The 25,342-nt window shown below is 45.2% G+C and overlaps 1 protein-coding gene across 1 annotated transcript in view; it reads right to left on the reverse strand.

Annotated features, from left to right (window-relative positions):
• SEC63 (SEC63 homolog, protein translocation regulator) overlaps positions 1-25,342 on the reverse strand; it is an 85,390-nt gene that overhangs the window by 15,586 nt on the left and 44,462 nt on the right. The window contains exons 17-19 of the mRNA XM_073675806.1: positions 22,779-22,928; positions 9,441-9,542; positions 5,080-5,178 (exon numbers count right to left, since the gene is read on the reverse strand). Of these exons, the coding sequence (XP_073531907.1) occupies positions 5,080-5,178; positions 9,441-9,542; positions 22,779-22,928 (351 nt within the window). The remainder of the gene's footprint in view (positions 1-5,079; positions 5,179-9,440; positions 9,543-22,778; positions 22,929-25,342) is intronic.

The raw sequence follows: 25,342 nt of genomic DNA on the forward strand, positions 1-25,342 counted from the left end.
CCATCTGCTTCTCTACAGTCTGCGCAACGTGGTTCCTCACAAAGGCCTAGGCAGGGGACACTTTGTGAGGAGGATGAGGAGGAGTCAATGGATGAGGAAGACATCTGTCCAGAGGAGGGAGGTACACAATGCTCTAGTAGTCCGTATCTAGAGCGAGGGTGGGGTGATGCAGAGCAGGCAGAGATCACGCCTCAAGCAGGGGACAGTGTTTCTTGGCCAGTTGGCAGTCTGCAGCACATGGTTGATTTCATGCTGCAGTGCCTGAGAAACGACCGCCGCATCGCCCACATTCTCAACACGGCTGATTATTGGGTGTCCAACCTCCTAGATCCTCGCTACCGGGACAACTTACAAAGCCTCATAACACCGTTGAACCGGGAGCGTAAAATGCGGGAGTACCAAGACGCACTGGTGCATTCCATCATGTTCTCCATTCCAACCGAGAGCAGTGCTGCTAGTGCTTTACAAAGCAGCTCAGTGCGTCGAGGCAGTGGAGGAAGCTCTGCACAAAGGAGGGAGCAGAAGCAGCGCCTCAGCACAAGGCAAGACCAGTATGGCCGAAATGTGGCAAAGTTTTGTGTCCCCGCCGCCACAAATGTCTACACCATCACAGACGGCTCCAGTCAGCAGGAGGCAACGTTTCCGTCAGATGGTGACAGACTACATGTCTTGCCCTCTTAGTGTACTCCCAGACGGCTCTTCTCCCTTCAAGTTTTGGGTCTGTAAGCTGGATACATGGCCAGAGCTTAGTCAGTATGCATTGGAGGTGCTAGCTTGCCCTGCTGCTAGTGTATTATCGGAACGCGTCTTTAGTGCTGCAGGTGGTGTACTAACAGACCGTCGCATGCGACTATCCTCCGATAACGTTGACCGGCTTACTTTTCTCAAAATGAACAAGGCCTGGATCTCTCATGAATTTGCCAGTCCTCTTCCAGAATAAATAATTGGTTCGCAACAGTATCCAGGTCTCCTGTTCTGTTCATGTTTCTACCACCTGAACTGTAATCCCTGAGCTCCAACACCGCCAGTTGGCGCTCGGAAGTGCCGTCTGCACAGTCAACACTTGCTGCCGTGTCATTGGGGTTCAGTAACGTCAGCTGTTCCCCGGCTGTGCGGACGGCAATTTCTCCTGCTCTGTCCACATCCACTGTACTACTGATTTAAAACCTCCTCCAAATACACCTCTGGCTCCTCTGTTTTCAGTATTATCCCTGAGCTCCAACACTGCCAGTTGGCGCTCGGAAGTGCCGTCTGCACAGTCAACACTTGCTGCCATGTTATTGGGGTTGAGTAACGTCAGCTGATCCCCTGCTGTGCGGACGGCAATTTCTCCTGCTCTGTCCACATTCTCACTACTACAGATTTTAAAGTTGCTCCAATTACACCTCTGGTTCCTCTGTTTTCAGTATTATCCCTGAGCTCCAACACCGCCAGTTGGCGCTCGGAAGTGCCGTCTGCACAGTCAACACTTGCTGCCATGTTATTGGGGTTCAGTAACGTCAGCTGTTCCCCTGCTGTGCGGACGGAAATTTCTCCTGCTCTGTCCACATCCACTGTACTACTGATTTAAAACCTCCTCCAAATACACCTCTGGCTCCTCTGTTTTCAGTATTATCCCTGAGCTCCAACACTGCCAGTTGGCGCTCGGAAGTGCCGTCTGCACAGTCAACACTTGCTGCCATGTTATTGGGGTTCAGTAACGTCAGCTGTTCCCCTGCTGTGCGGACGGCAATTTCTCCTGCTCTGTCCACATTCTCACTACTACAGATTTTAAAGTTGCTCCACTTACACACCTGGCTCCTCTGTTTTTAGTATTTACCCTGGGCTCCAATACCGCTAGTTGCTGCTCAGAAGTGCCGTCTGCACAGTCAACGCTTGCTTCAGTGTTATTGGGGTTCAGTAACGTCAGCTGTTCCCCTTCTGTGTGTCCGGCAAATTCTCCTGCTTTGTCCACATCCACTGTACTACTGATTTAAAACTTGCTCCAATTACACCTCTGGCTCCACTCTGTTTTTAGTATTTACCCTGGGTTCCAGCACCACCAGCTGGTTCTCGGTAGTTCCATTTGCTCTTGTACCTTCTACTACCCATCCGGGTTCCAGTACCGTCAGCTGGTTCTCGGCAGTGCCTTTGGATTAGGTGCCTCCTTCTCGGTATCCAAGTTCCACCAACGTCTGCTGGTCCTTGGTAGTGCTTTCTGGCACAGGTACCTCCTGCTTAGTAACAGAGTTCCAGTACCGTCAGCTGGTCCTCGGCAGTTCCATTGGCTCTTGTACCTTCTACTACCCATCCGGGTTCCAGTACAGTCAGCTGGTTCTCGGCAGTGTCTTTGGCACGGGTACTCCCTCCTGCCCAGCCTGGTTCCAGCACGCCAGCTGTTTCCGGGTAGTGTCAACGTCACTTTGCCTCCAATGCGTTGTCCTGTCGTGTTGCGTTCGGGTTAGCCGACTCTATGGTGCCTGCAGTTTAGGTGACTCCTATGTGGGCTGCGGGATCTGGCAATGAAGGCTGGTTCCATAGTGCCAATAGGACAAGCACCCCCTGTAGGACTGTGGGTTTTGGTAACTGCGGCCGGCTCGCGGCCTTGAACTTTTTTTTACATGGGTACCTTCTGCTACCCATCCGGGTTCCAGTACCGTCAGCTGGTTCTCGGCAGTGCCTTTGGATTAGGTGCCTCCTTCTCGGTATCCAAGTTCCACCAACGTCTGCTGGTCCTTGGTAGTGCTTTCTGGCACAGGTACCTCCTGCTTAGTAACCGAGTTCCAGTACCGTCAGCTGGTCTTCGGCAGTTCCATTGGCTCTTGTACCTTCTGCTACCCATCCGGGTTCCAGTACCGTCAGCTGGTCCTCGGTAGTTCCTCAGCTTTCTTGTACCTTCTGCTACATTTCCAAGTTCAAGCTTTTTGAAATGGTTCTTGGTAATCACTCTGGATCTCCCTGACGAGGACCCCGAAGACCACCCCGAAGAAGACGAGGACCCCGAAGACCACCCCGAAGAAGACGAGGACCCCGAAGACCACCCCGAAGAAGACGAGGACCCCGAAGACCACCCCGAAGAAGACGAAGACCCCGAAGACCACCCCGAAGACGAGGACCCAGAAGACCAACCCGAAGAAGACGAGGACCCCGAAGACGAGGACCCCCGAAGACCACCCCGAAGAAGACCAAGAAGATGACCCTGAAGAAGTTGACCAAGAGGACAAAGAAGAGAAGACAAGCACCAAGATACAGAAGAACAAGAGACAGAAAACCAAGAAGCAGAAATACAAGAAGCTGCAGAACAAAAAGCGGAAGAACATTAAGCATGAGACTAAAAATCAGAGCAAAAGATAATATCTAAATTATAAGAAGAAGATGACTAAGCAGTGTATGGGGGTGAGTCCGTTCCTCCTCGTGGTGCCCCTGGAAAAGACCTGCTGCTGCAGGCCAAACTGAACGCGGACAAATCCTGTTGTAAATCTTTTGTGACGGGCAGAACGAAAGGTGTAATGTCCAACCTTTTATAGATAACAACTACAGGAATGCCTGTCACAAATAAGAATATGAAGAAGAAGAAGAATATGAAGAAGTAGAATATGAAGAATGAAAAAAAAAGAATAATACGAAGAAGGTGAAGAAGAAGATGAAGAAGGTGAAGAAGAAGTGGATGAAAAAGATGCTGAGGATGATGAAGGAGAAAGTGTGGGAGAAGTAAAAAAGAAGGTGAAGAGCATGGAAGTAGTGAAACAAATATCTGACAAAATATAAAAATACTTAACATAGTCAATATTTCCGTAACTCAGAACGTCTTAAAATAATATTAATTCCTGCTATTCCATTTGATTGGGCTAAACCTCTATGCCTTTATTGTCTCCCCCACCTCCCCCAATACATTCTACATTATTCTTAGTTGTTTTCCTTCATGTAAAATTAACCTACAAGGAAAGAAAGGGTTTATTTTCATTCCGATATTTCTGTCCCATTGACTTGCATTGGTTTCCGGTATCGGAATCGGCGATATCCGATACTTTTTCGGTATCGGTCCGATCCAATCCGATATTTCCCGATATCGGAAGGTATCGCTCAACACTAATCATATCCTGTTTGCTGGTGCCATACAACATGCTGAAGCCCGAAAAACATGGATGATACATTTGCAGCTTATCTGCTCCTTACTCTAAAGCACAAGTCTGGTAAAATATAAAACTTCACACAGTGCTATTATATCCTCATTTGTGAAGGCTTTCAATTTAAAGGTAATCTATCACCAGGTTTTTGCTATCTGAGCGCACCATGATGTAGGGCCAGAGATCCTATTCCACTGATGTGTCACTTACTGGGCTGTGTTTTGCTGTTTAAATACAGTCAGTTTTTTTATCAGCAGGAGACTATCACTAAAAGACAGCTGCCTTGAGACAGCGAGAGAGATTCCAGAAAAAAAAAAAAAAAGTAAAGGGCTGCAGTAATTCTTCTCTGTCGCTTATTGAAATGAGTGGAAAGTGCAATCTGCACATGAATAAAGCTAATAAATAAAAAATCTTGCACATTAATAAGAAATTTAAATGTACACATCAAGGTACATTAAAGGGGCAGGAATGTGCAGGCATTGCAGGACCTTAGGCATCTATGGTTACGACCACTGATATAGTGACAGTTAGCTAGTTGCTAGTGGTCATAACCATGGATACCTTAGGTCCTGCAATGCCTGCATATGTGGAAGGTGATAAAGCGAATCAGAAAAACTACACTACATTTCTAATTGGAGATATCTGCTATTATTATTATTACTACTACACCTACTACATATTGGGATAGGATCTTGGAGATGGGAATACCCCTTTAAACATAGACATTCCATCTGGATCCATGAACATATGCTTCAAAACCTGCATTCTCAAAGTGTGAAAGCCAAGCAGACCCTACTCCAATAAGTTAAATCACAGTAATCCCAGGCTACCAGCACCTGATAAAAGTCCTACATGGGAACATTGCAAGTGCCCCCTAGAGACATGATGACTACCACCCAGGGGTACTTGTACCACATATTGAAAGCTTAGGTTTTATCAAGTATTCAGCAAACATAACCATCATTGACCTTACCTCTTCTTGATCCCGTAGTGTACACACATGATAGGGCATAGATATTAATGTCTGATCCTTTCTGTCTGCAATGTAAATCCACCACCATTCTTGCTTTTCCTATAGTAGTAAATGCACATGTAAATAACCCAAAAGAACAAAATCTGATTTTTCTTCATTAAAATTGTTTTGCTATCTCAGAAAGCTATGATATGCCTTCATTTATAATCGATGAGGGGGGTCTGACCTCAGGGACTTCCACCAGACTTGAGAATGAAGAGACGACAGTACTTGTGCACTGCTACATCCTCCACTAATATTTACCTAAAGAACAGCGCTCCGGACTGCACAGAATGGGGCAGCTCAGGGAAGACACCATACAGGGAAATCAGTGCTTGGGAGCAGCGAAGGTCCCACAGGTTATACTATTAATTCATTACAGAAAGCCATGCCGTAATATGCCATCACTTTTTGAGGTGCAGAAAGACCGATCAAATGTAAGATATTAATTCACATTGTTACCCATTGAAATAGTCTGCAGTTACCCCACAATCTATTAGCCAATGTGACTGCAGACTTGTGAATCCTCACATTGCGCACACTAAGGTGCTGTAAGGATTCTCTGGTACCAGACGGCAATTAGGCACTCTGTATACTTCCGGCCACATCCCAACTACACTAGTCTGGCCTCACTCAATACAATGGCATTGAGCGAGGCCGTGCACGTCTAGTCGACATGTGACCGCTTATGTGCAAATCACATACTTGCAGTCATGCGCCTGCACCGGAGAATCCTCACAATATGAAGCCACTCCCAGCACCGGCACCAGCGAATCCTCACACTATGATTCCACTCGCAGTGCCAGCACCGGAGAAACCTGACAATATGATTCCACTCGCAGCGCCAGCACCGGAGAAACCTCACAATATGATTCCACTCGCAGCGCCGGCACCGGAGAACCCTCACAATATGATTCCACTCGCAGCGCCAGCACCGGAGAAACCTCACAATATGATTCCACTTGCAGCGCCGGCACCGGAGAACCCTCACAATATGATTCCACTCCCAGCGCCGGCACCGGAGAATCCTCACAATATGATTCCACTCCCAGCTCCAGCAGCGGAGAACCCTCACAATATGATTCCACTCACAGCGCCGGCACCGGAGAACCCTCACAATATGATTCCACTCGCAGCGCCAGCACCGGAGAACCCTCACAATATGATTCCACTCGCAGCGCCGGCACCGGAGAACCCTCACAATATGATTCCACTCGCAGCGCCGGCACCGGAGAACCCTCACAATATGATTCCACTCGCAGCGCCAGCACCGGAGAACCCTCACAATATGATTCCACTCCCAGTGCCAGCACCGGAGAACCCTCACAATATGATTCCACTCGCAGCGCCGGCACCGGAGAACCCTCACAATATGATTCCACTCGCAGCGCCGGCACCAGAGAACCCTCACAATATGATTCCACTCGCAGCGCCAGCACCGGAGAACCCTCACAATATGATTCCACTCACAGCGCCAGCACCGGAGAACCCTCGCAATATGATTCCACTCGCAGCGCCAGCACCGGAGAACCCTCGCAATATGATTCCACTCGCAGCGCCAGCACCGGAGAACCCTCACAATATGATTCCACTCGCAGCGCCAGCACCGGAGAACCCTCACAATATGATTCCACTCGCAGCGCCAGTACGCAGTGCATACGATGTGAGGATGTTGTCTGGTACCTTGTAGCTAATATTAACCCCTTAAAGGGGTTGACCCATCTGTGACATTTATGGCATACTGACAGGATATGCCATAAAAGTTTGATACATGCAGGTCTTACCATTAAAAACCACATTTATCTATGGAATGGGGCTGCATTATGTGCTGACAGCAATGAAAAGGAGGCTCTCTCCATTAATATCTATAAAAGCGCCAAAAATTGCTGAGAACAAAAAAAAAAAAAAAAATATGATAATTATATTTGAATATTGCCTTTGCTTTTTTAGGTTTTACTACTTTTGCACAATAAAAATCAACTTTTTTCATTGCCAGGCCTGCGGCTGTGATTGCAGCCAATTGGCACTCCAAAATTGTGCTGTGGGGGGCAGGAAGAATTATATAGATTGTGCCTCTTAGGGGTTAAAAGGCCAGGAGTTGACCTAGCTGTGATCCCGTCCATGTCAGCACATGGTCAGTTGTATGTTATAGCTGATGATATCTGCAGATGATTCAGACTCCACTCCCATGTACATCAGTGTGTGGGAAAATGTGGGTACCAGCACTGATGTAAAAAGCTGTATAAGGTTGTGCAAACCCTGTGTGGTCACCGCTGCCATTCCATGCAGCGGCTAGACAACATGCCAGCAATGCCTAGATGTGTATACTTTGCAGAGGGCATTTAGTTAGCATTTTAAAGCACCATCAGCCAGATTCATCATTATTTGCGGGGTTTTTTTTAACTCATTTTTCTTTGGTGTAAAAAAGACAAATACAACAAATTCTTCTAAATGGCACATGTGACTCATGAATTTTGCACAAAAAAAAAAAAAAAAAAAGCTTTTTTTTTGTCTTTAACCTGGGGGGAGGAGCGAGAGAGGACTGGAGTACACTTGTGTAACAATGTAACAACTTTATAAAAAAATAAATAAAATAAATAAATCACAATTAATGAATTACTCGAAACCACAAACCTCGCCCACAATGACAAACATTACAAGAGAGAAAACAATCTAACACAATGACTTTAAAGAACTAAACAAAAAAAAAAAAAAAGTGCAAACCGGGCACCATGTGGAATACCACGATCTGCTAGATATTGTATTCTACACAAGATACCTTAGAAATAGGACGTGTACAATTATGTAATGGAAACACATGTTCTGAATTTAAACCCCAGCGAGTTCCACTAAAATAACAAACAGTTTTGGCAGAAAAGATTTAGGACGGAGAAAACAGGAAAAGCTGTAATCTGGCTCTCTGTTTCTTTCATCATATGGCAAATGCTTTTATTTCCCATATGAGTAGAAGACTACTAGCTTTTCAATTTTAAATTTGCCTGAAACCACAGATGTCCAATTAGTTGATGTCCCCTATGACAGGAGCCGGTTATAAATTGATATAAAAAAAAGCATTTAATAATGAGAATGGTGATATCAGAACACAGACTGGATCGTCTTCTAGTGTTGAGCGAGTATGTTCTGTTAACCGTTTCGGCGAGTATGCTCAGGCCGAGCACTGAGTAGTTACAGCTGCTCGGTGATATGGTTGAATCGCTCCCGTGTGCATGATTTGCGATTGTTTGACAGCTTTATTACATGTGAGTAATGTCTATTTCTTACACATTTCTCACATGTAATACAGCTGTCAAACAGTCACAAATCATGCACACGGGAGCGATTCAACCATATCACCGAGCAGCTGTAAATACTCGGAGCTCGGCCCAAGCATACTCGGACAGAACATACTCGCTCAACACTAGTCTCTACTTAAAGAGGACTTCACTCATCTGGTATAATAGAAAAAAGTATCCCACGCCACCAATCTACACGAGTTTCAGTGTGTTCCTGAAGCAAACCGTTCTGCAGGCAGATCAGGGCAATGGGGGGAGGCTCCTTCTGCAGCCAGTTGTAGAACTGCCAAACACAGTCCTGTAACTAGGGGAGGAATAGCTGATCTCCTGAGATACACAATACAAGAATGTATATTCCTTAATATTAAAGAGGTTGTAAGCTACTTTTTCACTGATGACCTATCCGCTTCCAACACCGAGAACAGCTGATCGGCGGGGGTAGCAGGTGTCGGACCCCGGCCGATCAGACATTGATAACCTATCCTAAGGATCGTTCATCAATGAAAAAGTAGTGGACAACCTCTTTCTTGTAATATTAGACAAAATAGGAAAATACAAATAATATCCAGCATTGGATTGTTCTGTTAAAAGCCATATATTTTATTCAAACAACAAAAAACATACAAAAAAAAAAAAATCAATAGATGCAAACACAATTCAGACGTTGGTCTTTACTCTCTGCATTCATGGCTTTTAACAGAAGAATGTTATGAATTATGTTATGGCTTTGAACAGAACAATCCAATGCTGGATATTATTCGCATCTCCCTACTAATCCTTGTGGCACCACAAGCCTTCCGTACGATGGATCTTGTGATGGGAGAACCAACTTGTCTTTTTTCCTTTTAACATTAGACAAAATAGGATCTAACAAAAGAAGAAATGACCAGGATTGTTCTTTTTTTTTTTCTCTAAGATTAGTGTTCCCTTAAAAAGTGTTAAAATCCCCGAGTTGCAACAAAAACTTTTTATATTATCCTTTAAGATAAGAAAAATTAACAATGAATTTGTGAAATGAATGTACATTACCTCTGGGAAATATAAACTATATACAGGATGTGTTACTTTAGATTTGGTTTCTAGAAGAGCTCGATCTTTACGTTGAATGCTTTGCTGCAATTCTTGCCACTCCTAAAAAAAATAATGTACAAACATGTTAAATTTGCAAAGCCTTAATCACATGACAATAATGCTCCTCGTGTGCAAAAAAACAAGAGTGAATTCATTTTTCCTCCTTCAATGATGCGCGAGTCCGTTTTTATTGTGTCTCATCCATTTGTCTCATGTTATCGCAAGATTTAGTCCTTCTGACTTAAAGCGCGCTCTCTGCAGATCCATAATGCAATGAGGCCTTAGTCAAACGCGCAAGATCTGGCGTTCTCAGACTACTGACTACCATGGATGGTAATGGGATGCCGGCTGGGATCCCACAACCAAGAAATTTGGATCCATCTCCTACTGGATGGTCAGATCCTTTAGAGCCTGTAAACTGACAGTTTCATTACATTTTATTTAATCAAAAATACATATAAACACATTTAACCTAGGGCTAGGTAGTAGAGATGAGCGTTGTTCTACTCGAACTGTTCGCCAATCTCAAATTCGAGCTGTTTTGGGCGGTGTTCGAGCCGTTCGGCGAACACGAACGATTTGAGAAAAATTCGGCTGTTCGAGGTTATGTTCGATAACTGTTCGTGCACCAAAATCATAACTGGATTTTTTCTCAGTAATGATGAAAATTAATGTTAATACGCAGTTTGAGTGTACAGCGGGGTGGGGGGAGGGGCAGGGGATGGATCTCTGCAGGAATAATGAAGATCTCCTTTTTTTTTTTCTCTTTCCAGCATTTGCAGTGGGGAGGTGCAATCTGTCAGCCTATCAGCAGCGCACACACGGAGCGAAGTGCTTTTTTTCACACAAGCAAGGGCATGTGTCATTGGCAGTGTATGTCACATGTCCTTGCCCTATAAGACCAAGCCATTTTCCCCGTCGCCACCATTTTCTCACTGCTGCAGCTGCGTGTTAGACGGCACCGCTGTTGCTGTGTGCGCTATACCTTGTTAATTTCAAGCCAATTTTCGCACAAATCTACAGATAGCTTGGGAGTAGGGAATAGTTGTGATTGCAGTCCTTTTAAGGACTAGGTTACAGCATTTCCTACGACTTTTATCAGGCAGGTCTGTGCTCTTAAACAGATAGATTGTGGGAGTAAAGACTAATTATAATTGGAGTCCTTTTCAGGACTAGGTTACATCAGTTCCTATCAGTTTTTGCCAGGCAGGTCTGTGCCAGTGCTGTGCAAGTTTTTTTCACAGCATTTGGCTGAATCTAGCAAAGCTAATCCTTTTTGGCCTATTGCAGAGTGTGTTAGTCAGTGGAGTAGCCTATCTGTGTTGCAAGATATACCACCTGTGTATAGAATACCAATTTTTTTACTGCACCTAGAGAAGTAAAATCTTTTGGGCATAGCATCATTCTATTAGTCCATCTATACTGACCTCCATCAGGTTGCAAATTGAATATAATTTTTTTCTGCATCTAGCTCTGAAAAAATATTGGGCTTCTAGCTGTGTGTGGGACTTTCTCTATTAGTCCATCTATACAGACCTCCATCAGGTTGCAAATTCAAAATAATTTTTTGTCTGCATCTAGCTCTGAAAAAATATTTGGCCTTCTAGCAGTGTGTGGGACTTTCTCTATTAGTCCATCTATACTGACCTCCATCAGGTTGCAAACTGAATATAATTTTTTTCTGCATCTAGCTCTGAAAAAATATTGGGCTTCTAGCTGTGTGTGGGACTTGTTCTATTAATCCATCTATACAGACCTCCATCAGGTTGCAAATTGAATATAATTTTTTTCTGCATCTAACCCAGCCAATAGTTTTGGCCTAATACCACAGTTTGGCCACTCAGCTCTGCTCGGTTCCCATCCATTGTTTTTTTGTGCAAACAACTCCAGAATTATGAATTAGTTAACCACCAAAATGAGTGGAAAAAGGCCTGCTGCTGGTGGAAAGGGGAATAGGCGTGTTGGGAAGGGGAAAAAAGGTTGTGTCCGTGGGGTAGGTGTTAAAGCAACAGTAACATCTGCAGAAGAAAGACCATCTTCCAGCCAAACTAAAATGTCTACTTCTTTTAGCGGACAATGTGATAAGATCCCTTTCTTACGGCCACGCCAATCGCTACAAATTCCAGATGAGGCACAAAAACAGCAGGTGCTTCAGCGGATATCAAGTGCTCCTTTAAGTGGGCTCTCCTCCACATCAACTTCAACATCACAAATACTCCAGTCCTCAAAGGTGTCACCCCAATCGCACTTGCTTCCTCACAGCTCCCAAATCTCCAGCTGCCCGTCTGAGTATGAGGTAGAACAGATGGTTGAGTCTGCAGAGCTGTTTACTCATACTATAGCCTGGGAATCAGAGGTCGACTCCAGCGCTTCTGTGAATCCAGACGAGGAAATGATCTGCACTGATGCCCAGAATCTTTATGAGTCGGATCCAGGACCAGACGCAGAAGGTTCTGACCATAATGTAGACCCTCATTCCCAAACTGTAACTCCTGTTGGTGGAGACAATGAGGAAGACGATGATGAGACTCAAATACCTGATTGGAGCGACAACTTTAGTTTTTTGTCAGGGCAGGAACAGGTTGGCTCTGAGGACGACGGGTGTGATAACGCACAGGGTGATGATGATGAGGTTGGAGATCCCACTTACTGTCAACCCACAGTCATCCAAGAGATGAGGTCAGCAGAGGAGGTGGAGGAAGATGCTAGTGACGACGAGGTCAGGTTGCGCCTTCCTGGACAGAGACGTAGTACTGGAAGCACGTCAACAACTGCATCCTCAAACACAACTCTGCCTCTCACCACAAGTCGTGGTGGCTCTTCAGGTCGCATGGGTGCTAAGCCTTGCATAGCCTGGGTATTTTTTCAGATCGATAAAGATGACCCAACTCGTGTTATCTGTAACATTTGTCAGCAAAAGCTAAGTAGAGGCCAAAAAATACATAGTTTGAGTACTTCATGCATGAACCGGCACATGGACATGAAGCATAAGTTGCAGTGGGAAGCTCAGTGTGCTACAATGCGGCCTAGCCGGCCGGGCCAACCACCGTCTGCCATATCTTGTGCATCCGCGGCCTCTTCATCCTCTGTGACTGGGGGGGGATAGCAGTCACACCTGTTTTGGGGCGCAGACCTGCCACCTCTTTACCCGCAACAGCCAGCGTGATTGGCAGGTCATCATTTTCTTTGGAGGTGGTAACACCAGCTGGTGTTGAGCGCTGTCCGACATCGATAGCACCACCTTTGGATCAAGGCAACCTAACATGTCCGCCTGCATCTTCCTCACAGACCGGCAGTTTGCCGGGGACACCCTTATCAACCCCGTCTAAGCACAATAGCCAGCCCTCGGTCCCTCAGATGTGGACAAGTAAAAGACCATTTCCTCCTAGCCATGAGAAAGCTAAGAGGTTGAATTTCACCATCTGCAAGCTCTTGGCTACAGAAATGCTGCCTTTCCGCCTGGTGGACACAGAGGATTTTCGAGACCTTATGTCCGTCGCAGTGCCCCAGTACCAGATGCCCAGTCGGCACTACTTCTCAAAGAAAGGTGTGCCTGCGCTCCACCAGCATGTCGCACACAATATCACCGCTTCTTTGAGAAACTCTGTGTGTGACAGGGTGCATTTCACCACAGACACTTGGACGAGTAGGCATGGACAGGGGCGTTACATGTCGCTGACTGGGCACTGGGTAACTATGGTGACAGCAGGACAAGGGGCTGCTGTCCAAGTCTTGCCGTCCCCGTCAGTTGTGCGTCAATCCTCTTTATGTCAAAGTTCCTCCACTGCTTCTGCCTCCTCAACCTCCTCTCGGTCTTCCACCTGCACCCAAAGCCTGTCTGGTCATGCCACAAGCTTTCTAACTGCGCAGAAGGGATCCTGCACACCTCCTTACTATGCTGGCAGTAGGGCTCAACGTCATCAGGCGGTTTTTACTTTGAAATGTCTGGGAAATGTAAGTCACACAGCTGAGGAGTTGTGGTCAGCTCTGGAGAACCAATTTCATGAATGGTTGTCTCCACTGGACCTGAAACCAGGGAAGGCCGTGTGCGACAATGCTGCAAACCTGGGTGCGGCCCTTCGCCGGGGCAATGTCACACACGTGCCTTGTATGGCTCACGTGTTGAACCTGGTTGTCCAGCAATTTTTAGCCCACTATCCCAGACTAGATGGCCTTCTGCAGAGGGCACGGTCGCTGTGTGCTCACTTCCGCCGTTCGCATCCCGCAGCTCAGCGACTTACATCTCTACAGAAGTCGTTGGGCCTGCCACTTCACCGGCTAAAATGCGATGTGCCTACCCGGTGGAATTCAACTCTGCACATGTTGCAGCGACTGTGGCAGCACCGACAAGCCCTGGTGCAATACGTTCTGACGTATAGCCTGGGCCAACGAGATTCAGAGGTGGGGCAAATCACGCTGGAGGAGTGGTCTCAGATCAGGGACCTATGCACCCTTCTGCACAGTTTTGAAATGGCGACGAAGATGTTTAGTGCTGACGATGCCATTATCAGCATGACTATTCCGGTGATTTACATGCTGGAGCACATGTTAAACAGAATTCGGAGTCAGGTGGTGGCACAAGAGGAGGTGGAGGAAGTAGAGGAGGAGGAGTTGTATGCGGAAGGGCTAACATCTGCAAGGTCCAGACGGTCGGCAGCACCAAGGCGGCAGGCATGTGAGGGTGGGGGAGATGGTTTTACCAGGGCGCATGGTAGCAGCCAAACTAGTGAGGAAGGTGCAGGAGCCCAGGAAGAAGTGGAGGACGAACTGATGGAAGACTCATCAGATGAGGGAGACCTTGATCACATTTCTGTTGTGCGAGGTTGGGGGGAGAGGACAGAGGAAGGAAGCATGATTGTTACCTCGCCACCAACACAACAGGGACTTGGTGCTCCTGGATGCGCAACACACATGAGTGCCTTCTTGCTGCACTACCTGCAACATGACCCTCGAATTGTGAGAATTAGAAATAATCCTGACTACTGGGTTGCCACACTGTTAGATCCCCGGTACAAAAGTAAATTTGCAGAAATTATTCCTGCCATAGAAAGGGATGCACGCATGCAGGAGTATCAGCAGAGACTGTTGCAGAATCTTACATGTGCTTTTCCACAAAACACCAGTGGTGCACGTAGTGAATCTCACAGTTCCAACTTGCCAACCGTGGGACCGTCAAGTGTTCAGCACTCAAACCATAACAGAACCACAGTATCTGCTGGTAACATCAATTTTGCGCAATCATTTCACCACTTTTTTAGCCCATCCTTTGCAAGGCCACAGGAGACAAGAAGTCTGACACATAGTCAACGCCTAGAGACGATGGTACAGGAGTATCTCCAAGTAAACATTGAAGCCATGACTGTGTCACTGGACCCTTGCTCTTTTTGGGCTTCCAATCTGGATAAATGGCCGGAGCTAGCCACTTACGCCTTGGAGATCTTGTCATGCCCCGCAGCCAGCGTTCTGTCTGAACGTGTGTTCAGCGCTGCTGGTGGTGTGCTGACAGATAAGCGCACGCGGCTCTCCACTGAGAATGTAGACAGACTCACGTTCATAAAGATGAACAAATCATGGATCCGAAACGACTTTTCTACCCCTGTGTCATCCTGGGGAGAGTAAAAGATGGATGATTGGTTAAAATCACCCTACCAACCGTTTTAAGCTTTCAAATTACTAATCATGTTTAACTGTATCTTGGCTGGAAAATAATTTGGGCTTTGTAGCAGTGTGCAGCACTGATTCTATTAGGCCATCTATAATAAGCTCCACCAGATTTAAAATTACTAATCATGTTTATCTGTATCTTGGCTGGAAAATAATTTGGGCTTTGTAGCAGTGTGCAGCACTGATCCTATTAGGCCATCTATACTAAGCTCCACCAGATTTAAAATTAATAATAATTTTTAGCTGCATCTAGCCCGGAAAATAATTTTGGGGCTCCGAGATGCGCAAGACACATAAGTGCCTTCTTGCTGCACTACCTGCAACATGACCCTCATATTGTCAGAATTCGAAGTAATCATGACTACTGAGTTGCCACACTCTTAGATCCCCCAAAACTTTTCGATCAACCTTTTCATTTTAATAAAGACCAAAAAAATGGTCATTTTTGAAATTATAAGCATTAGCAGGTTATTAGAAACTGAAATCAAACAGTTTTCAACTCAAAACTTTATTCTAGGTGATGTTACATTTTCACATAGGACCCCTTGTTCGAAAGGAGCTTCTGAACTCTCTCGTCCATTGAATTTGTCAGGTTTTGGATGGTTTCTGCTTCAATTGTTTTGCATGAGGACAGAATACCCTCCCAGAGCTGTTGCTTAGATGTGAACTGCCTCCCGCCATCATAGACACTCCTTTTGATGATGCTCCAGAGGTTCTGAATGGGGTAGAGGTCAGGGGAGCTTGGGGGTCACACCATAAGTTTGTCCCCTTTTATGCCCATATCAGCCAGAGATGCAGAGGTTTTATGTGCAGCATGAGATGGTGCATTATCATGCAAAAAAATGATCTTGCTGTGAAATACACGGTTCTTCTTCTTGAACCATGGCAGGAAGTGCTGTTTGAGAAAATCCACATACATTATGGAGTTCATCTTTAGCGCCTTCAGGGATCCTAAAGGGGCCGACAATCTCTCTCCCCATGATTCCAGCCCAAAACATTACTCCACCTCCTCCTTGTTGGCGCTGTAGCCGTGTTTGCGTGGGGTGTCCATCAACCAGCCATCCTCCACTCCATCCATCTGGACCATCGAGCGCTGCACGGCACTCATCCGTGAACAAAACAGTTTTGAAATCAGTCATGTAATGTTTGGCCCACTGGAGCCGTTTCTGCTTGTGTGAAGTGGATAGAGGAGGTCGACAGGATGGCGTATGCACAGCTGCAAACCTCTGAAGGACCCTGCATCTTGTTGTTCGGGGGACGTTGGAGGCACCAGCAGCTTCAAAAACTTGTCTGCTGCTATGACAAGGCTTTTTGCCGCTGCTCTTTTAACCTGACGTAATTGCCTGTAGGAAAGAGTCCTCAATTTGCCCTTATCAGCAGCAACACGTGTGTACTGTGAATCAGCTACATACTTCTTGATTGCCAAGACACTTCATCCTGATCATCGCACAATGTTGATTGTAGTCATGCCTTGACCTAAACACTCCACAATTTGTTGCTTCTCAGCAGCCGACACATCCTTTTTATTTCCCATTTTGGCAGAAAATGTAGGCTGTTTAATAATGTGAGACAGCCTTCTTAAGTAGTCTTGTCTTTCATTGGACACACCTGCCAAACTAATTAGCACAGGTGTCTGCAATTGCTTACAGTGATATAAAGAGCCCTGACACACATCACCATCAATGAGTTTAACTGACAAACAAACAAATTCTTCCCTTATCACTCCTAAACACTTTTTGCATAATAATTTGGAACACAGTGTACATGTGCTTTTCCACAAAACACCAGTGGTTCACGTAGTGAATCTTACAGTTCTAACTTGCCAACCGTGGTCTGTATGGAGTTGTTCAATAAAGGGCCCAAAATTAAGATAACATAGATGGGAGAGGTCTCTATGAATAGGAATTCCTAAGTATTTGATACCCTGTGAGGGCCAGGCAAAGGGAAAGTTGGACTGGATGGAATCCTATATGGATTTGGGGAGGGAGACATCGAGGGCCTCAGACTTCGCTGCATTGATTTTAAAATTTGACCATGTAACAAAGTGATCTATTTCAGCCATAACAGCATGGATGGATATATGTGATTGAGTGATATATACTAGGACATCATCAGCAAATAGAGAGCACTTGTACTCGGTGCCTCCCACCTCAATCCACCTAATATTGGGGTTATGGCGAATTGATGAGAGCAGGTGCTCCGTCACTAGGATGTATAAGAGAGGGGACAGAGAACATCCCTGCCTTGTCCCATTGGTGATTGTGAAAGGTGATGAAAATGTTCTGACGCGCCCCCTGGGTCTTGGGACACCCGGAGCCGGACCCTTTTTGGTGGATGCTGGTGGTTGTAGTCTCCGTGGCGGCAACCCGGTTCCGTGGCTCAGGGCGGTCAAACCAGTGGCGGAACTATTTATGTGGTTTTGATGTTTAAATGTCCGACTACGCCACCCGTGGATTGCGGTCAGAGTGAACCGCCGCTCCAGGGCAGACCGCTGAGGCTGGTGTTGTGGGTGCATCAGAGCGTAGCATAACTCCCCACGGGAGGAGTATAGCCTCAGGGCAGTGTATGCGGAGGATGGGGGTGATGGTGCAGGGCAGCAGCAGTAACGACACGGAGTCAGTGATGCAGTCCAGGGCCTTTACTCACAGTTCTTATTATCCAGACCACGTCTGCAGGTAACGGCTGCCCACGTCGTACTGTGCTCACCAGGTGAGGGGCTCAGACAACTCCCAGATAACTTTGGAGCGCTTCACAGGACCCCCTTTGTGTGTCCTTTGTCTGGCCTTTCTTACCAACCCTTCTGTCCGGCTGCCTCGGGCCTCCTCTTGGTAAACTTGGCGCCAGTTTCCCTGACCCCATGTGGTGCCTTCCTAGCGGGTGTAGCGAGGGGCTGCGCCACATAAAATGTCACAGCCTCCTGTTTCTAGCTGAGGGTCGTTTCCTGCCTCCACTAGTTTCGGGGACCGGTCTCCCCCTTTGGCCTGACCCCTCCACGCAGGTGGATTCGGGCGTGCGGTGGCGACTCGCCCGTCCGCACCCCTGGGATCCCTTCGTTCCTTGTTCCTGGAGCCTTCTCCGCTCCTCTTCCTTCCTTCTCCCTCTTCCAGGCCTGGGCCTCTGTTACTAGGCCCGCCTGCGGAGCAGAGCCCCTGCTCCCTGCCACTTCTGCTCAGACTTCTCTGCACTGAACTAAGATGGTGCCCACCTTTTATACTCCCTTCTCAATGCACCCAGGAACTGCTTCCTCCCTGCTCCTGCACTACAGGGTTCCCCTTCCTCAGTGTTCCCTCCCCCCACTCCAGCCAGGGACAGGGACTGTCGTGCCCATCTCAGGGGCATATTGGTCGCCCTGCCCCACGGCAATGTGGTGTAATGCATGCAGGTGTCGGGTCCTGATCCACACTCCATCCTTACCTGAGAGTGAGATATCACACCTCTGGGTGAGGTGCAATACCTCTGTAGCAACCGAGCCCTCAGGGTAATACAGTTCCATTTATCTTCAGCCTAGGTGACGTATTGCGATACAGGGCCGTGATTTTGGCTGTAAAAGGGTCCCCTAGACCCCTACCCCAAGCTTTTTAAGAGAATCATATATGGCGTGCCAGGAGACTCTATGGAATGCTTTCTCAGCATCCAAAGAGAGTATCTAATTACAAATTTTTAACTGCATCTAGTCCAGGAAATACTTTGTGCCTAGTAGCAGTGTCTGCTAGTCAGCGGATTATCCCGGCTGTTAAGCAAGCTACACCACCTGTAGTTTTGACACTTAATTTTTTCAAAGGAAATGCTTCGGGACCACGGGATACTCAGTGAAGAGCATCAGGAGGCACCCCAAGGCATAGGGGCTGGGACTGGCAGTAGGATGCCTTGCGGTGGACAGCCGAGCTCGATCCTTATAAAAGCTTTTTAACTGCAGCAGCTTTAGTGGACGCTACTGGAGCTGGAATTACGCGGCTGCTGGCATGAGACTTGCCCTCCAATAGATCCTTGTAAATGGATTTAAAGTGTATTCATTCAAATTAGAGAGACAATTTAAATTAAAAAGCTTAGAGCTGCCTCCACCACAGGGGGGCTCGCTCGACCCACCAGCAGACAGGCACCAGTATTGGGAGAGGGGGGCTGGCCGTCAGGGTTCACCGCGGCTCTGGCACAAACCCGGCGACACGGAGGTGGCACGGGCAGGAGCGGACTGAACGTGTCGGCTTCTCACTTTTTGGATTTTAGAAGGGCATGACATGCCTATATCTGTGTCTCCCCCTCCTTTTACTCCTCCACCTCTTTTCTTTTCGCATGACTATATGTACTTGTCACTTTTCCATGTGTTAGTTGTGTCTTCAGAGCAGTTTGTCAGCTTTTGGACACCTTTGAAGGTGTTTTCTATGTGTTTCTATGTGTTTTTGTTTGCCTGCCATTGGTTTTAACGGTGTTCGAAGGTGTTCGACGAACAGTTCGGCGAACACACGGGTGTTCGACAAACCGAACCGAACTCGAACACTACGGGGGTGGCTCAACACTACTAGGTAGCGATTTTTGTAATAAAAATGACCGTGACAGTTGATCGGTACTCTTTCACCTCCCCCCCTTTAAGGACACAGCCAATTTTCATTTTTGCCTTTTCAATTTTTTCCTCACCTTATTTCAAACAGCTTGAAATTATTTTTTTTGCATCGACAAAGCTGTACGATGGCTGTTTTGCATGACAGGTTGCAGTTTTAAATGCTGCCATTCATTTTACCAAATAGTGGAAGTGAAAATGGTAAAAAAATATCCCAAGTGTGGCGAAATAAATCTTTTCTGGATGCAGTGATGCCAAATATGTGCATGCGTTATACAAACACACACGTGTGTGTGTATATACTGTATATATCTATATAATATAATATAGTGGGTACGGAAAGTATTCAGACCCCTTTAAATTGTTCACTCTGTTTCATTGCAGCCATTGGGTAAATTCTAAAAAGTTCATTTTTTTTCTCATTAATGTACACTCTGCACCCCATCTTCACTAAAAAAAAAACAGAAATGTAGATATTTTTGCAAATTTATTAAAAAAAAAACTGAAATATCACATGGTCATAAGTATTCAGACCCTTTGCCCAGACACTCATATTTAAGTCACATGCTGTCCATTTCCTTGTGATCCTATCTATCTTTCTCTATTTTTTTTTTTATTATTTTTTCTCTCTTTACATTTCTGCATTGATAACTGGGGAAAAGGGGGCGATTCAAAGTTTTATACAACTCTTTTTTCCACTTTCTGCTTTGTAAGTCCCCTTAAACATCTTGAACCGGCAATTGTATGATCGCTTATACTACAGTTCCTTGATAAAGGATTCATATCCAATAAACTTTTCCACATTTTTTCACATTACACCCACAAACTTAAAAGCATGTCATTTGGATTTTATGTGATATCCCAACATAAAGTAGCAATTATTTGTGAAGTGTAAAGGAAATGATACATGTTTTTTTTAAATATTTTAAAACTATAGATCTGAAAATTGTGACGTGCATTTGTATTTAGTCAATACTTTGTAGGACCAACTTTCACTACAATTACTGCAGCAAGTCTTTTGGGGGTCTGTATCCTCCAGCTTTACACATCTAGAGGCTGAAATTTTTGCACATTCTTCTTTGTAAACTACCTCCAGCTCAGTGAGATTGGATGGAGAGAGTTTGTGAAAAGCAATTTTCAAGTCTTTTCACAGACTCTCAGTGGGATTTAGGTCTGGACTGTGAATGGGCCGTTCACACACACATGAATATGCTTTGATTAACACCATTCCACTGTAGCTTTGGCAGTATGTTTAGGGTCGGTGTCCTGCTGGAAAGTGAACCTACGCCCAAGTCTCAAGTCTTTTGCAGCCCCCATCAGGTTTACCTCCAGGATTGTCCTGTATTTAGCGCCATCTTCCCATCAACTCTGATCATCTTCCCTGTTCCTGCTGAAGAAAAGCATTGCCACAGCATGATGCTGCCACCACCATGTTTGATGTTGGGGATGGTGTTTTCAGGGTGATGTGCGTTGTTAGTTTTCCACCATACATAGCACATTGTGTTTAGCCCAAAAAAGTTCTACTTTGGCCTCATCTGATCAGAGAATCTTAGTCCACATGCTAGCTGTGTCCCCTACATGGCTTTTTGCAAACTGCTAACGGGGCTTCTTATGGCTTCCTTTCAAAAATTACTTTCTACTTGCCACTCTTTCATAAAGGCCAGATTTATGGAGTATATGACTAATAGTTGTCCTGTGGACAGATTCTCCCACCTGAGATGTGAATCTCTGCAGCTCCTCCAGAGTGACCATGGACCTTTTGACTGCTTCTCTAATTCGTGTTCTCCTTGCTTGGGATGTCAGTTTAGGTAGATGACCATGTCTTGGTAGGTTTGCAGTTGTGCCATACTCCTTCAGTTTTTGGATGATGGACTGAATAGTGTTCTGCGAGATGTTCAGAGTTCATGCCATTTATTATTTTTTTTTATATATAACCTAAAGCTGGTTTACTCTTCACAACTTTATCCTTGACCTTTCTGGTATGTTCATTGGTTTTCATGATGCTGTTTAATCCCTAATGTTCTCAGACAAACCTCTGAGGCCTTCACAGAACAGCTGTAGTTATACTGAGAATAAATTACACAGAAGTTTAGTCAATTTACTAATTATGTAAATTCTGGAGGAAATTGGTTACTCAGAATTTTATTTAGGGGTATCAGCCGACAGGAGGCTGAATACAAATGCTCATCACAATTTTCAGATTAATATTTTTAAAATTATTAGAAAACCATGTATCATTTCCTTTACACTTCACAAATGCTTGCTACTTTTGTGTTGGTATATCACATTCTCTCCCAATAAAATACATTTAAGTTTGTGAGTGTAACATGAAAAAATGTGGAAAAATTCATGGGGTATGAATACTTTTTCAAGGTACTGTATGTACAGCAATCTCACAGTATTAGATTGTGAAACTGACAGTCCCCTATGACATCCAGACTGGACGTCACTGAAGAGATCACATAACAGTCATTGTAACCTATTGGCTCTCTGCGATCGTTTAACGGGGCCAATGGCCCCCTGAACTAAAGTCTGGACCATATTGCGGCACTTATATGTCGCTGTCTGTATTTGACAGTGGCTTTTATAAACTTAGCAGCAGCAATTGGCGGGTGCGCTGCTTCTGTTAAAGGCAGATGCTAGTTGTATAATATAGCCGGTATCTGCTCTGTGGAGCGGGCTCTGCTTCTGAGCCCGCACCAAAGTCCCTGACACGCTCCATGACATGTAAATCCATCTTGAAACGTGAAGGGGTTAATCCACTGACATAATGGCCATGAGTGTATAGCTGGTATTTCGGCTTTGTCATATGATTTGGTGTATATGCAATGTACATGTATTTTACTACTAAGCGACATGTAGCTAACTGACTAACAGCATATTGTGCATGCGTCAACCAGCATCATTAAAACGACCTTCCATCTCTAAACCTAAATGTGAGTATACATTTCCCATGTGTAGTCATCATACCAGGTGTCCTCCATTCTGCAGCCGCTTCCTATCTGGCCTCCAAAGACAAGAGCTGACCTGGACTTCAGCTAATGGTACGTGATTCAGACAATACAGTACAATCTTACCGCTTCATCATCTTTTCCGTGCTTCTCATCGTTCTCCCTGTCAGAATCCTTGTCACTGCCATCACTCTGGGAATCCCTATTAGTATCTTCATCTTCAGAATCGCTACCTTTATCGGAAACTTCATCGTCTTCCTCTTTTGATGCAACATCCTAATGAAATAAAAAGATCACAGATTTGTACGTTCATCTTGATTAAATTCTTAGTTTTTCGGTTGAATAACAGAGAATCCAGAAAAAACTACCAGTCTAGCAATTTTATGATATATACTTTTACGGGGTCAGAGCTCTGATGCAAAAATTGGAGCGGTGTAACTTCCTTAAAAGGTAAGGCCGCTGTTCACTTGCATAAGTCAGGCTGCCGTTAAAGGGGTTTTCCCACGAACAAAAGTTCATTTTAATCAATGGCTGCGTCTGACCGTGTACAGAACATACCACAGCTCCTGGGCAGGGGAGGAAGCAAAAGAGTATACAGACAGGACAGTATGGGATCGCATCTGATTCTTTCTGTGAGGTAAAAACAGGCAGGGAAATGTTTTACCTCACAGAAAGAATCAGCTGTGATCCCCTGCTGTAATGTCTGTATACTCTTTTGCTTCTGCCCCTGCCCAGGAGATGTGGTATGAACAGACCATGTTCCTGTACATGGTCAGACACAGCCATTACACAGGGGCACATTTATAAGATTATCTCAGCACAGGAACATTTTATTTAAACACATCCAATTGTGGAAATTATTATTATTCCAAGATTTATTGATTAAAATCAACTTTCGTTTGTGGGAAAACCCCTTTAAGGATCTATTCATTTTTGGTCCCAATATTTTGCCAGTATACAGCAGTTTTGGCTTAAAAAAATGCCCTAACATGCTGTTCGGTTTGATTCTTGCCCACACTCCTGCCCTGATGGCTGCCTTGAGTAGCCCTACTCTAAAACAGCCATATTTGAAGCACCACTCCAGCGGTTTTCTTTTTTTATTTTAGTGCTGGAGTGGTGTCATTAATCTAAGTACCCTGGCCCTAGTCTTATACTTACCAGCCGCCGTCTTCATCTGTTATTGGCGCCGCTCCTGCCGGTCTCCAGCAGTTTGTGACCTGCTAGATTGCTCCAGTGTTTGCTGGGTGATCCTGAAGTCAATACTCTATGTAAGTCTATGAGAGGCAGGACAAGGCAGAGAGAGGCTCTCATACACTTACATTGAGGGCTTGTGACCATTACCTTTGACTTCTGGTCAGTTAGAAGTTGCGATCACAAGATGGCAGCGCGGGACCGGAGTGGGGCCTGGAGCAGCTGAAAACAGCGGCTGGTAAGTATATTACTAGAATCAGGGACCTTCCAATAGTGGCACCACACTTCGGGTAGGTGAACACAACATCTTTTACGTGGTGTTTTTCCTAAAGTGTCTTTCTTGGCATCTTCTTTGACATTTTTGCAGCATTTTTTTTGATCTATAAAAAGGTGAACAGCTTCCAAGCAGAAGCAGTCTGAAGAATGGTCAGGTCACATCTTTTAGCCGCATCAAGGCTTTCGAAGTCGAGTAGGTTAAATGAAGATCAAAAAGACGGAACATATGCCCAGCAAGTCGTTTCCACATTGCAGTGAATATATTAATTCCTTTTAGCATTTTTAAGCGCTTTTTCAGGTCGAATACACCTGAAAAAGAAGTCATGTGCACATACCCTTAGGGAGAGGGGGTCTATGAACAGCTGCGCACCCGATCACCTCCTGCCTCTCATCACACTATTTTTTCACTGTGAATCAGATGCGTATTTGAAGTTGGATAGTCGGCATTTTTTTTTTCACAAACATATGTGCATGCTGACATAGACATAAGTTGCATATATAGAGACAAATCATTTCCAAGGCACCAGAGCGATAGTTCTATTCCTTTTATTCTTCCTAAATGCATCATAAAAGCAATGTTCCGGCAAACAAGCAGCCTGTTTCAACCTTGGAAAAGGCCACTTGCTGGCCGAAAAATTGCTTTTATGATGCATTTAGGAAGAATAAAAGGAATAGAACTATCTCTCTGGTGCCTTGGAAACGATTTGTCTCTGAATTTGCTGGTGACTTGGTGGGAAGTTGCCCTAAGAAAGCACGGAGCCTGTGGAGTGGTGCAAAGGGAACTACCATTACGGATACTATAAGTTGCATATATGGCTTGTACTATTACTTTTTGGAGGTGTTGTGCATTTTAAGCTCTCATTGGTCACACTTAATATTTACAATTTTTTTTTTTTTTTTTTTTTTTTTTTTTTTACACATTCTTACACCTATTATGCACAATGAGTGTATAATGGTGACATTTTCACATTATGTGTGGCTTGAGTAAATAGATTGGTATAATATGTTTGTTTTTTAAATCATTTAAGTTTTCTTTATTTGTGTAGGTGAAATGATCAAATTGCTTTGAGTTTTATTCTCTCCCTACGGCCCCAATAACCAGAGTGCTGCTACATGGAAACTCTGCAGAAGTGCTCATGTCTGTACATTGCTCCCCTCATTCATTATCTGTGCAATATATAGGAAGGATAGTTTTTGGTTCCTATAATGCAAAGTCTTTTTCT

Source organism: Phyllobates terribilis, unplaced genomic scaffold (genome assembly GCF_046119375.1).
Source record: "Phyllobates terribilis strain yellow unplaced genomic scaffold, ASM4611937v1 Scaffold_3__8_contigs__length_932513732, whole genome shotgun sequence".
Classification (NCBI taxonomy): Eukaryota; Metazoa; Chordata; class Amphibia; order Anura; family Dendrobatidae; genus Phyllobates; species Phyllobates terribilis.